Source organism: Athene cunicularia (genome assembly GCF_003259725.1).
Source record: "Athene cunicularia isolate RWA chromosome 1 unlocalized genomic scaffold, athCun1 chr1_part1, whole genome shotgun sequence".
Classification (NCBI taxonomy): Eukaryota; Metazoa; Chordata; class Aves; order Strigiformes; family Strigidae; genus Athene; species Athene cunicularia.
Window position 1 is genome coordinate 69,981,857 of NW_020799091.1, and position 14,378 is coordinate 69,996,234.

At 41.2% G+C, this 14,378-nt stretch overlaps 1 protein-coding gene across 1 annotated transcript in view; it reads right to left on the bottom strand.

Moving 5' to 3' along the window:
• ATP10A (ATPase phospholipid transporting 10A (putative)) overlaps nucleotides 1–14,378 on the bottom strand; it is a 118,833-nt gene that overhangs the window by 67,906 nt on the left and 36,549 nt on the right. The window contains exon 2 of the mRNA XM_026854895.1: nucleotides 4,387–4,591. Within this exon, the coding sequence (XP_026710696.1) occupies nucleotides 4,387–4,591 (205 nt within the window). The remainder of the gene's footprint in view (nucleotides 1–4,386; nucleotides 4,592–14,378) is intronic.

The window sequence follows — 14,378 nt, forward strand, 5'->3', positions numbered from 1 at the left end:
AAGTCTCGGAGGAAAAAATGTCAAGGCCTGTGAAAAATCTCCTTTTTTCTTTTTTAACCTACTCACTGAGCGATTTTCTTTTTTCTTGACTATTTTGAGTGTACACAATGAGCTATACATTCAAACTGGTATCTTCAGACATACAAGCCACAGAGGAATGTATCAGTGACTCTTCTCACAGCTTGTGTACTGACAGGGTGCAGAATCATGTACAGAAAGTACAGGTTTATGTCAGACGGATCACATTCATTAACAAACATGCAAAGCTAACAAGCAGTATGTTCCCAGTCTACTATAAATTACTCAGACAAATCAAAGCAGCACTAAAATAAGCAATATTTTTGGTTACTTGTGCTATAAAGGAAAACAGTTCCTTGGAATTCACAAGCAGAGAGGTCCAATTCAAGCCCACAAACGCTGATCTTGGATCTTCTGAGCATATGTTTAGAGTAAAATAATGCCTGCAAAGCACTGGAGGCAAGGATACAGAACAGCTTCTATAATTACTTATTGCTGCTTCAAGAGTTGGGCTAAAAAGAGATCAGAATGGTACTTTTCTGAACAAAGGTTTGGAAAGGAGAAACTGTAAGACCTTCCACTCTCTGAGACTATGGACCTTATACACTGTTAATGCTGAAGAGAGACACACAAAGATCCTTCAGAGCATACTGGCAGAATGGCTGCTCTTCTGGAGGACAGCTGTATCCAACGTAACAGCATTGGCCTTGCTGGCCTCTGGAGAGGGCTTTTGGAGAGGGTGCTGCTGTTTCAAGAGGACTGCCCAGTGCACACCCGACTTCAACGATTCCAAATTGGCAACCAGGCTCATATGACAAGCAGCTCAGAGCAGACCTGTGGGACTATAAATTGCATGGGTGGGCACAGGGCAGGGACAGAATAAGGAAAGCAAAGAAGTGGCTTAAAACAACTGTTCCTACCTCCACCCCCGCTTCTTTCTCATGCCCAGTAGAGTGATGGGTATAGAAACAGCTATCCTTCATCGACCTGCTTCTCAGGCATGTGCTTGGAAACTATCGGTTAGTGCACAGAAGAAACAGAAATGCCAAGCTTTGTAACACAGCATCTTTTAAAAGCTTGAGATACTGTTACAGAGACATTATTCAAAGAAATTATGGACAGCTGATATTTTAAGAAGCTTCCAAAAAAATCTGCATTTCTTGTCCTATGATAAGCCACATGACCAGGCATGTCATTCTGTAAGGGGGGTGGAGGAAGAGTTCAGCAGTGTGGGAAAGAGAGGGTCAGGACTACATAATCTATTTGTTTGTTTTCCTGCTTGAAAAACAGGGCTGCGGAGTGACATGGAACCAAACAGCTATAAACATAACAGAGTTGTCTGCTGAGTACAGTGGTAATATAAAAATGTAAAAGCATTCTTGCTCAAAGCATGAAGAGGTTGGGATGAAGGTCCTGTAAGAGTCTTAGGAATGAACTTCTCTGAGGTTTGGTAAAAGGATGATTAGCATTTGATGCAAGAAAATTTTAGTCTTCCTAAGTATTTTATGAGATCTAGCCATAAATTCACTCCAGTTGTGGCAAATTAAGACATATCCAGATAGGAACCGAACTTCACTCCAAAAAACAGGCATCACCTTGCTATTCCATGCTACTTGGCTGTGGGCCTACTATTCATCCAACATTTCCCAGGCACTTCCTCTATCCCACTGCTTAGTGTCTCTCAGCAGGGCAACACCTTCAAGAGCCTATCCCTACTAGCATGTGGTAAGGAAGGAATGCTGCTGCTGCTGCATGAATTAACAGTGTGCTCAGAGAGGTTTTGGCCAGGACTTTAATGAGGATGGCAAGTATTCTACTGAATAACTTATGGGATGCTGTTACAGAGAGGCTCAGTGATGCTGCAGATGCTGAGGACTTGGTACTTGCAGGTGTGCAGTTTACCTCCAACTCAACGCAGGAACCCAGGTTTGGATATTTCCTGCTTTCTCAGCTATTTTAAGAGAGGGGAGGTAGTCACATGCGGTTTTCTTACAAGCTCTCTTTCAGTACTTGACTTCTTGGGGCCCATTTCTGTTTACACTGGAATCAATGAGCTTTCTGTCATTGACCCCAGTTTAACCCTGACAATTTATTAAGGACCTCACTGCTATTGTAGCCAGGCATCTGTGATCTGAGATTTATTTTTAAAAATTATTTATCCACATATTTTGGAGCATACCTTTGAGATAGAAAAGTTCCACAATCATCCTAAAATACAGAGAATTAAGATATGGAAGGAGGATAGGCTGGAAATGCAAAGTGTGTTAGGTGTCTGCAGAGCTGACTTAAGTATCTATATAACTCATTTCCTTAGTAAAGCAGGGTATGCTGAGCAAGTCATGGCACGTATACCCTGATGTGCTGAGCTGCCTGGCACATAAACCTAGCTTTTCTTTCCTAGGTAGGCACCGTTTCCTCAGCCTTCTTCCCTAACAGGGTCCATTCAGTCTCTGATAACCTTTAACCCGTTTGAGGAGGAAACAGCACTGCCACTCACTTCTGCACAACAGTCTAAAGGTTACAGGTCTTGCCAAACTGTACAAAACTCATACCTGAAGTCTTTAGCTGACTGGTTTGGATCAGGAACTGAAACTTCAGTGAGTATGCTAAACATGAGATTGCAGGGGTACTTCCTCCTAGTTTTCCTGCTGTATTAATGCATGTGTTTGCTGGTTAAAGACAGAAGAGTGACTCCACAACTGATGGCTCAGGCACATATCTAGGCATCACAGCATCCAAGAGCAGGGGTCTGTAGGATTGGCAGGTCCCCTATCAGCTCGTCAGCTTCCAGGAATCACACTCCTAGTTCTGAATCGTGACTGCTGACAGGAAGCCAGGGATCCTGACACAGTATAAGGGACTTCTCCAGGCAGCAAGGCTCTTGAAAACCACTCTTGCAATGATCTGTACTTGGACACATCAACTCCTTTCACTGTGTTTACCAACACCTTCTGTGTCAAATGTTCTTGGATGACAGAAATCCAACCATCTGCTGTGGATGAGTGGAGGAATTGGTGCCTTCCCAGGTTTTCCTTTGAGATAGAGCTGGGACATGCTCTTAGCTTATAACTGTACCCACAAACATGAAAGCATCCCTGTATTCCCTAGCCTATATGCAATCTACAGTTTTTGTCCTACATAATGTGCCTGAGGTCACATAGGAAGTCTATGCTGGCAGAGTAGTGGGATACATCATCTGAGTACCTCCCTGAAGCTCTACCCGCTGGGAGAAATTTTGTCTCAGCGGGAACAGGATGGGATGTTTGAGAAGAATTCAATTAGCTTCTTTGAAACAATCAGAGTTTTTGAAACATTTGGCCTGTAGTTGATTAAGTTTCTTGTCATGGCGGTAGCTGCCATGTCATGTCTAAATTCTATGTGGAAATCACTGATGATTAAACAAGTCTTGATCTCATGCTTTTACAAGCTATTCAGAGGAAGGCTCTATCTACCATAAAGAATTATTTGGAAGGCACATTGACTTTTATCCTATTGGTTGGATTGTAACTTCAATAATGCTGATCTACCTCAGTACAATTATAGGCTTCTGATAGGTTTTTTACCACCTTTGATGACAGTGGTAAGGGCAGCAGCTCCCATTGTTTGCAAAATATCTCAAATGAGAGAGCTACTATTAAAAAAACATGTAGCTAAGTTCTAGATTTTTTTTTTTTTTCTGACGAAATACAGGAAACTGGGGTTAGCTGGCAAGAATGATGGGAGAGCAGGGCATACAAATAAATACTATTTCAATAAGATTATTAAAGCAAGTAAAACTTCAGGTAATTTCCTCTAATTCTGCTGACAGTAACTGATCTGGATTTTGTTTTGTTTCAAAATAGTGCTGTTGGGGAGAGATAAGCACAGTGAGAGAGTAGTAAAACAGTTTTCCAGCACAGACACTTCCAAAGGGTGCTGTCCCTTTAAATCTTACAAGCTTTAATGCTCCAAGTGCTGGAGGGATATTCTGCAACACTTGAGTTTCAGGCAAAATTCCTAATTGAAACTGATCTGGTTTTCAGGCAGGAAAAGTACTTGCTTGTATTTAAATATCTTCTCACTGGGCAGTTAAAATGTGTTTTCAAAAACCAAGCTACAATAGAAGCCATTAAAAAACCCCAACATTTTCCAACCGCACACAATTGACCCAAATAATTCCTATTCAAATTCAGGGAAAAATTATGGTAAAACTTTTGATACTATGAAGTCAGCTGTTGGCAAGTGCTAGTATTTTAATGACAACCATAACAGTAATTCATCAGCACTACTAGGACAAGCAGATTTAGCTGATGTGGAGTAGATTGGTGAACGGTTCACTTACCTGAAATAAATTCTTATCTTAAATGAGAGTTAGGAATGGTGACTTACCAGCTCTAAAAATCTCCTCACTACCTGTCTTTGTTTTAAGTTAGTTTCACCATCCAGGTTAGCTGTTTCTATATGGCACAATCCATCGGGATCACTTGAAGAGAGCAGCAATATGTCAGCGGGTATAATTTCATTACAGCGAAGCTGCACAAAGTCTCCAACTTTCACTTCTTTCCAGTATCTGCTTATGTATTTCTTCTCATTTCTGGGAAAAAAAAAAAAAGTTTCAGAACATATATCAAAAAAATAACAGATCGGGGTGCTCCCAGTAAGATCTGGATTGATTTGTAACAGAGGTACAGTGCCTTTGGAAGGTCCCCAGGTGGCCTGAAGTTATGCTGGGAAGAGGCAATGCAGGGTGCCAGGAGGCTACTTCCCACTGACTCAGAACCAGGTCTGAGTTCCCAAGACACTCTTTTTAAGGCCCAGAGGACAACATGTTGATGTTAGATGTGGCTAAGCAGGGTAAGCAGGAGTTTCGTGCACTCTCTTTTTCTTTCCTCCATGCTCTGAGCCATCGGTCTGACGCCATGAAGGGGAGGGGGTCACTGTCCATACTGGGTGAAAAAGAGTCACTTTCAGGGCAAGGGGGGAACTGCAAACAGGCTTGGGCATGGCTCCTGAATGTCCTCCATCATGTATCATCCCCTGATGCACCTTCAAATAGTTTCCCCTTGTCCCCTCCTTCCAACAGGGACAAACTTTGCACAGTGCTGTATGTGATACTTGGATGAAGGAGTCAAAAATCCCCAACTAAAAGGAATTTCCACTATTCTTCACTAAACATGGAATTACAAGGACATGTCATGTGGAAAAATGCAGTCCCAACTGCTCTACTGAGAGAGGACAATGTCATTTCTTCTAAATATTTCTGCAGTATTACTGTTCTAGCCATAGTGCCGCCTGTTACGTAGGCAATTTCTTCCTAGTTACATTTGAACCATTTATTCTGGAGTGTAATTTATTTGTTCAAAAACTTACTCACCTGAATTAGACACAGCTGCTAAAACTCTCTAGTTTTAAAGGTCATGCTAGTTTGCTATTTTTTTACTTTTTTCCTTTTTCTTGAGAGCAAGAGGAAAAAGGAACAGGCGATTGCTTATTTAATTCTAGCTAAAACTCAAGGGTTTAGTTTCATGATATGCATACTCATGTGCTTTCTTGGCATCTCTGTAAATTGCTTTCTTCTGTTGTGTTTGTGAAAGAAATTAATTTCAAACAGCCACAATATTAACTTGGTAAAATACCTCCTGAAAATGGGAAGCTGCTATTCTGACACTTTTCTAAACTGTCAGCAGGCCTTTTGCCATGTGAGCACTGGATGGCTGTCAGCACTGTCACAGTCACTGTCACCAGAGACAGTCTCCTGTGACAGCACTTTAACTGGCAGAATGGGATTCTAATGGGGCGTGGAGTAGTGGCAGCTATCTTATGTTCTTTAAAGTATATTATTTTAAAATACATCACTTTCGGTAGTAATATGAATAAATATATAACCAAGTGGAAACATGCAAGTCCTGCCAATGTTGTTACTTTGCAGTTACTGACAGTCATGCCATGCCTTCACTGGTGTTACAGGTTAACTTAATTGGCTTGTATTCATGCATTTAATGTATTTAACCTAAATGCAGAACAATAATGTGTCAGGTAGCACAAGGATGTATCAGATCAGGTTTCACCTCCCAGAATTTCTTCATTGTTCTTTCCTAACATACAGTTTATAAAGGGAAGAATGAAAATTAGGGCTGTGATTTATATTTTGATAAAGGCTGGAAAGGACTTATAAGAGCCAAGTGTAAAACATGATAGTTTAACAAGGGCAAGTAATATACATACTAGGTGCTGAAATTACACTTCACACTCAAGCTGAAACCAGCATTTACCTTTTCCTGCTAATGACTATGAATTGCTTTGAAGCCCAGTGTGCCATAATGTATAACAAATCACCGCACTGCAGATCTAAAGGGTTTGTTAGCCATGCAATCTGGAACTCCAAATCCCTTCACATGTGGCTATTGCTCTTCATCCTTTTTTATTTAACTGTGAAACTGAGTGACATTCAAATGCATGTGTAATGAGTTGCAGTATAGAAGTATGATGAGGCTAAAAATAGCAAGTAGCCCCATACTATGCTATAAGTACTACAATTTTTTATTTAACTTCTATTGTTTGAAAAGCATTGCTATTTTAGCATTTCCTCATCTCTCACATGCTTAGCAACTGCCACAACTGTATACACTGTGACAGGAAGGGTGGATGTCGAGCAACACAAGGCCAAATGGTTCTGCTAGGATAAATGAAGTAGTTCAGCCACGAGAAGAAAAGGCTGCAGGAAGACCTTACTGCAGCCTTTCAATATATAAAGGGTCCTTATAAGACAGAGAGAGACATTTTACTAGGGCCTGTAATGAAAGGACAAGGAATAACAGTTTTAAACTGAAAGAGGGTATGTTTACTAAGACATAAGGAAGATATTTTTAATGATGAGGGTGGTGAGACACTAGAACAGGTTGCCCAGAGAAGCTGTGGATGCTCCATCCCTGGAAGTGTTCGAGGTCAGGTTGGATGGGACTCTGAGCATCCCAATGTCGCGAAGGATGTGCTTTTCCATGGCAGGGGGATTGGACTAGGTCATCTTTAAAGGTCCCTTCCAACCCAAAGCATTCTGTGATTCAGTTAATCTATGAATGAAAGACCAGGTGCACATGCACAAGGGGCCTGAGGTAGAGCTCCCTTCATCAGACACACAGGAGAAAAATTTGGCCCAGTATTCCACTTGATCAGCTCTCTGCTAACAAAGGTCAGTAGAGGATGGATAATTACTCTCTGCATGGAAAATTACTTCCTAATCCTCTTCAACCAGGGTTGCTCTATGTCCTTTAGCACAGCTCTGAACTCACTTGTCTCACTGCAGACAGTGAATGGTCACTGCGAGTACCCTCTGCAGAGTATGGCATGATACTGTCTTCAGATGGGGTGGTTCACATACTGGATGCACTACAAATACAACAGTCCTTTAGGAGCATTCCTTTAACATGCTCAGCCTACACTTCTTAACCCACAGGTTAGCTTTCCTCGAGACCACTGTCATACCTCTAGCCAGTACAAAAACACCAAGTGACCCTGTTGATATAATTTTGCCGTTGACTTCTGCAGAGACAGGACTTTGTAATCCAAGTTTTGTATCACCTACTAAATTTTTATTCTTGCTGTTATATTGTGCCAGAAAATTGCAGAAGTTATATGATATAGAGAGCTAGGAATGACATACTTCTTGTAAGAGAAAGGTTGTCTTTAAAATTTAAGCTCTCCTTTGTGTTTGTAAGGTGTGGCATACAAGAATGCTTAAATTAAATTTTATTTGAAGTTCAGGGATTTAAACAGTTTTGCTTCAGTGTATACTCACAGATATTATTCTTCCAGTCCCTTATCAGAAGGGGCCCCTTCCATGACTCTGACAATGTACATTGCACTGGCCTACTGTGACAGAAAACCTGAATTAAACACAGTACATACATAGGTGGGTATATGTGCATCATTATATATTTGGTGGTGTTTTCAAACTGTTCAGTACCCTTTTCAACTATAGAGCAAATGTAACATTTAAGCTGACACTTCAGCTGAGCCCCTCACAGTAATGGCCACGCTTGGAGGATGCCTGACACACAGGACTGGAATGAACACCAGATACCAGAGACCACAGGCTTGCACCTGCAGGCATTTAGGTAATGGAGACCACACCCCATGCACTCTTACAGAGCATCAACAAAATGCAGCACTATGGGTACTTGTTACTCACACAGTGGATGAAAAACTGGATGTGACCCGACAATGTGTGTTCACAGGCCAGAAAGTCAATCATACCCTCGGCTGCATCAAAAGCAACACAAGCAGCTGGACAAGAGAGGTGATTCTTCTCCTCTATGCCGCTCTGGTGAGACCCCAATTGGAGTACTGTGTCCAGCTCTAGGGTCCCCAGCACAGAAAAGACACAGACCTGTTGGACCAGGTCCAAAGGAGGGCCACAGAAATGATCAGATGGCTGGAGCATAACTCCTATGAGGACAGGCTGAGAGAGTTGGGGTTGTTCAGCCTGGAGAAGAAAAGGCTCCAGGGAGACCTTATCACAGCCTTTCAATACTTAAAGGGGGCTTATAAGAAAGATGGAGACAGACATTTTAGCAGGGCCTCTAGCAATAGGACAATTAAATTAAAGGAGGGTAGATTTAGACTGGATGTAAGAAAAACATCTTATCTTGAGGGTGGTGAAACTCTAGAACAGGTTACGCAGAGAGGTGGTAGATGCCTCCTTCCTGGAAGTGTTCAAGGCCAGGTTGGACAGGGCTTTGAGCAACCTGATCTAGTTGAAGATGTCCCTGCTCATTGCAGGGGGGTTGGACCACATGACTTTTAAAGGTCACTTCCAACCCAAACCATTCTGTGACTCTATGATTCTATGATACTCCAACAGTCAGCACAATTTTTCCTGGCAGGGTCCTGTCTGTCCAGTTGCCTTGCAGGTGCTTCTGAAAGGCCTTCCTGTCTCTTGTCCTTAATGTCCTAAAATCATCTGCAAATTCTGCTGTATCTTCTTTCATAATTACCCAGCTGAGAAATTAATGTTTCTTGCTTTGTCCTGACTCCATCACTACTGTGCGTTCAGTGACAGTCCTCTGCAGTCTTATCACAGGCTTCAGGCACTGCTTGTAAAGGACTCTTCAACAAAAGCTTTCAGCAAGTTTAAGTGAACATCATCTGAGCTCCTGGAATATTCTGTTGAAGGATTTGAAGAATTCTGGCAGGAATACAGGACCGGGAGGCAGCATCTCAGTGGGTCCAGCCCCCTCCCATGGTCACAGGACACAGGAAACCCTGACATGGATATTTAGCCCAGAAGCTAAAACCCCACGACTCTAGTTCTACCTGTCCTAACTTATCACAAGACTGAAGATATATTTAGTACCTATAATAAACTTAAGGTCGATGCTGCAAGAACCCAAAGCTGCAAACCATGATGAACCACGGGAAGAGGTCCGAGATACTAATTCTTATCTTTCAGACATGGAGAATTAGATAAAAGTCTTCCAAATCAATATGCTGTCATGAACTACTGCCATTTTGCAAAAGGAACAGACAGATACTGTTGTCAGTCTCTAGCTAAATCACCATGTGTGAGAGACTGAAATGTCCTATGACTGTCTCAAAGCTTGCTTGTGTCTGTGCAAACCTCCAAGAGAAGCTGCTGCTGTGAACTGGTCTGGGGGATGCTGCCCAGAGAAGGGGGAGTGTATTGAAGGATGCACTCTCCACTTCTTTGCAGTTGCATTGTCCGGACTCTTTACATAAGCCTCAAAGGGGCAGACATGGACTGAGCTGGCCCCATCTTGTAGCCATTTGTGGCTCTGTTGTGTAGGCCAGACCCCATGCATGCATTGCTAATGAACTGATAAGAGGCAAACTTTCCTGCCCTTGACGCTGGATGTGACAAAACCTGTTGGACCAGAGGAAAAAAAAAAATAAAGGCAGAAGACATGCTGATCAGCTGGTATTATGAACTTAAAAAGGCAGCAGAAAATCTTGCTCTTGTGCAGCTACCATCAAAGCGAGAACTGTGTGCACCCACTACCACAGAACTAAGGACTGAGGACCAACGGGACACCACTGGATCCATGGTGGTGACTATTCTTGCAGCCCTATCCCACATCCTTGCTCTATTTCTGCCTTTTCCTCCTATTCTGTCCTATCGCTACCCCTCTCCACTTTTTCAATAATAAAAACCTATTTTGCGTATACAGCATTTGACCTCGTTTGTGTCTTAATCTCTCTCTTGGGATCGTATCGAAACCTCCCCTGACATTGGATCGGGACATCATGTTTAACTATTAATTTCAGACAGCTAGGCCCAGCTACCGTAACGTTGTGGTGGATTTGCATATTAAAAATATCCATCCTCCTTCACACAACCTAATCTTTATCAACATATTTGCATGCAAAGAATGTATCTGTCAGCTGTGGTTTAAACCCACAGTCATGTAAATCTTCATGTTCTTCTCTGATACAATCAGAAGCAGAACTTGCCAGTGCTTTCACTTTTCTCAGCATTATCTTTACAGGTAGACACTGACTGAAATCTAAAAATGGATGGCTGAAAAGTTATCTGGCATAGCTGCATGGACATAACACTGTTGTTAGCCAACATCATATGCGGCCTGGCACAAGCTGAACTCCTCTAGAGGTTAATGTTCTTTTGCAACAATGAAATGCGATTATCCCAGCAAATTCACTTTCGAACATAGAAGGGAAAGTCTGCAACATCCTTTCAGTGTATAAGCATGGAGAAAATGGCTATTAAAAATTTCTATTAGTCTACCTACTGCATATATTTGCTCTGTTTTGAAGCAGGATAGCCTGCAGGTTTGTGCCAATTTTGAGACTGGCTTTGGTTAACAGCAAAAACTAAACACAGTGAAGAATACCGATGATCATTTTTCTTTAAAAGTCACTTTTAAATTTAGAAACAGAGAAACTCAGAAATTACATTTTCTTTTCCTATTAACCATTTTTTTCCCTCTTCTGGTCTCCTTTGCAGCATGAGGTGCTAAAGATCATGCCCAGAATTTTGCTTTTCTGGCCATGTAGACATCAGTTTATATCTACAAAAGGCTGAAGATTTCAAACTGTCTCTATTTAAACATTACAAAAATAATTGTCTTATTCTTTTGAATGTCTTTTAACCATTCTGGTATAGTAAGAAATTATTCAAAATTACTTAAATGGAGATCACAAAACTACACACAAAAACTTTTAAGAGCAATCTTCCTTCTTGGTGTGGGGTTTTTTTTTTTTTGGGTTTTTTTTGGTTTTTTTTTTTTTTTTTTTTTTTTGTTTTTTAAAGTCTGGGGAAGATATCACAAGAAATACTTGGTAAGTAAATGGGAAAGTCATGCAGCTGTAATCTGTTCCACTTGTGCAAGGCTCACTTATTAGGAACTTAATAGGTTAAATCGAGATGAACCTCCTAGGCAATAATTTCTTATACTTCTGACAAAAACTGCAGTTAATGAATGGGAATGGCTAACGCAGATTTGCTCCACCAATTCCAGTGAGCAGTTGGGGCCCCTGTGCTTCTATGTAACACTTGCCCTAGCTGAGTCCCAACATAGGTTTCTATAGTCATCTCAGCAGGGCTTGTAAAATACATTTAGCAAAAGATAAAAGATGTTCTCTTGCACCTTTTGGGGTGTTCAGTCTGTTCATTTTGGCTTACACAGCATACCACTTTCTACACAGGTGGCGGCTGCAACCCAGAGGTTTTCAAGCTTCTCAAAACATCCAAATGAAATGTTGTTTTTCAGTCCAAGCCCATCCGCTGACCTGCTTTTGAAGTAACAATCATCATCACTTCAAAAGAAATCAGACTCCTTTGCCTTCCCAGCCAACTGAGGTTGGTCATTGAAGCAGTAGACTTTAAAAGAAATACAGCAAGAAATTAAGTTTCCTCATGGAAGAGGAAAAGCCCTCCAAAAACCATGGTTCAGGAGTTGTTGTGTATGCGCAAAGCATACTTCGGATCTGTTCTTGATGTCAGCCAGGTCCTTCCTTTCCGTCTCAGGAGGCAGAAATAGAGTGGGGTAGTGCAAAAAACCGTATCAGGTACATCTCTGCTCCCAGTGACTTAAAAAGTGTTCAAATTAGTTGGCTACAAGTGCCATGACTAGTCTCCTGGTTAAAATCAAGCTAACTAAAAAAACCTTGAGGCTAATTGGCAGGGCCCAAGCAGAGTAGCAACTCCTGAAGGAGAGCCTCAAAATGTAACACAAAGACAGAAGGTTTACACCAGGCCAAACTATCTTCAGGGAGGCTCCAGGATCCAGTTGCTTCTCAGCAGGTTTTTCATACTCATAGTCTTCCCAAACTGACTGTTCTTTCCCTTGCCTGGGCTGGAGCCCTCACATTCAGTCCTCCACCTCTCCTCCTGACACTTCTACAGATGTGGACAGGGTTCACACTAACTGAGCCCATAGCATTCTATTAACACTCTGGTGGCAAGCAGAGACTTTGCATAACTCACCACAGGCTACAACAGCAGATTTGGTGGACAGCACTGAAATATGTGCACAAAACAGCTGTGTTATAACGAGTACCAATTGTGATTCGAAAACTACAGGTGTAGCAGATCTCTGAGTTTAAAAACAAGAGCTATCTATGAGACCAAGGCATATATTACACAGAGTCTGAACATGCTAAGTATCTATGGAAACACGTTGGTACAATTACAATGTTGTGGCAGAATGAAGGAAAAACATGTAGCATAAGTTAATGCCAAAGAAGGTTACATAATGCCCAGAATATGCCTCTATTCCACCACAAATGATAACATCTGTTTCTATGAAAATAAATCATGAAGAGGCCCTGAATCTGATATTAATCAGACAAAACAGTTTAACAGTGTGTTCTTAAGGAACATGAAGAGAACAAAATCTCTCATTATGGAAGTTTCTAAATAGAACCCTTAAACTTCACATTATTTTAAGAGCACGTAGAAGTTTTCTTGTTTTCATGGACTTCAAATATTCTTTTTAATTTTTTTGGAGGATTAGAAATTGCAAACGTATGTTACAGGTGCTAGAAGCAAATGTGTATGTATGGCAATGACGTGCCTTTTATTAAATTCACACTTTCTGAAAACTGCTAATTTTTCTGTTACAAGTCAAACTTGCTACGAAAAAAAATGTACCCAGGAAACCTCAGTAATTCAGGTTTATAATGTGGAAGTAATAATTTAACTTCTTTTGGCAGTGTCATCTCCATTATACCTCATGTTGAAAGAAACCTCACTATTGTTCACTATAATGAAACATTTGCTACCCGGAATAAATGATTTTTCGGCCAAGAAACTTGTTGCAATAACAACATGAAACATAAAAGCCGAACATGTAATTTAACTTTACACAAAGTGAAGAAAGAAAAGGCTGTCTGCCAGTACTTGATTTTAAAACTCTAGGACTGTTTCAGGGAGACATCTATTACTGATTATTTTTTTTTTAAGTGGTATGATTTTCAACACTCCTATGCTTACTGCCAAAAATGCTAACTCCTATCACTTTTCCAGTAAACAGATATACTGGGAGAGAAGACTATCAGTTGCTTATACTTAGCAGGATGGATAGGTAGTAGTTAGTATTGAGGCTTCCTAAATGGTTATCACACAAGGAGGTGGAAGAAGTGGAAGAACAGCCTGGATGTAATTTGCATTCAGCCCTCCAGACATTAAAACCTAGGTGTCAGTCACCTCCATACTAAAGCCACAAAGCTTTCGGTAGTTTGAGATATGAGAACTTCTCTTCTGAACAAAGTAATGCAACAAGTGCTCGTCTTCGTCTTCTGAGCCTCACCAAACGCAAACCTTGCAATTGACAACACTGCTCACTGGTACCTAGAGCAAAAAAACAGATGTAAAGCATATGGCTACCTCAGCAGAGGGCTCACAGCCATGTAAGTTTCTCATCCTGAATTTCAGCCATCATAAATATTGATTGAATATTTACATTACAGTGTTACTCCAAGCCACTGCAAAAGGATTCACCCGAACTTGGCGCTCTGCAAATATGGAAGGAGAAACAAACAATCTCCTGCCTGAAGGGAACCCACTCAATAGATAATTAATAACACCAATGGCCTGTATCTGTGCCTGTTTCCTAAACAATTAAAGCAGAAACTCATCCAAGGGAGATCTTAAATGCCAAATTTTGGTAAGACATGAGCTCTGTGTAGAAGTCTTCCAGGGTCCTTGTCTTCTAACTAATGGCATGAAGACACTTGGGAAAACTGTCTGAGTGTCTAAAATTCAGGTGCAAGCTAGATGCGTAAAACCAGTGGACTAAATCCTCCATTTGGTGCTCTGCATTTAAGCCAGTGCAATCAGGTAATCATTCCAAGAGAGCTCTTCATATCTCAACAGTACATCTTAAAATGTAAATTCAGCACAGCTC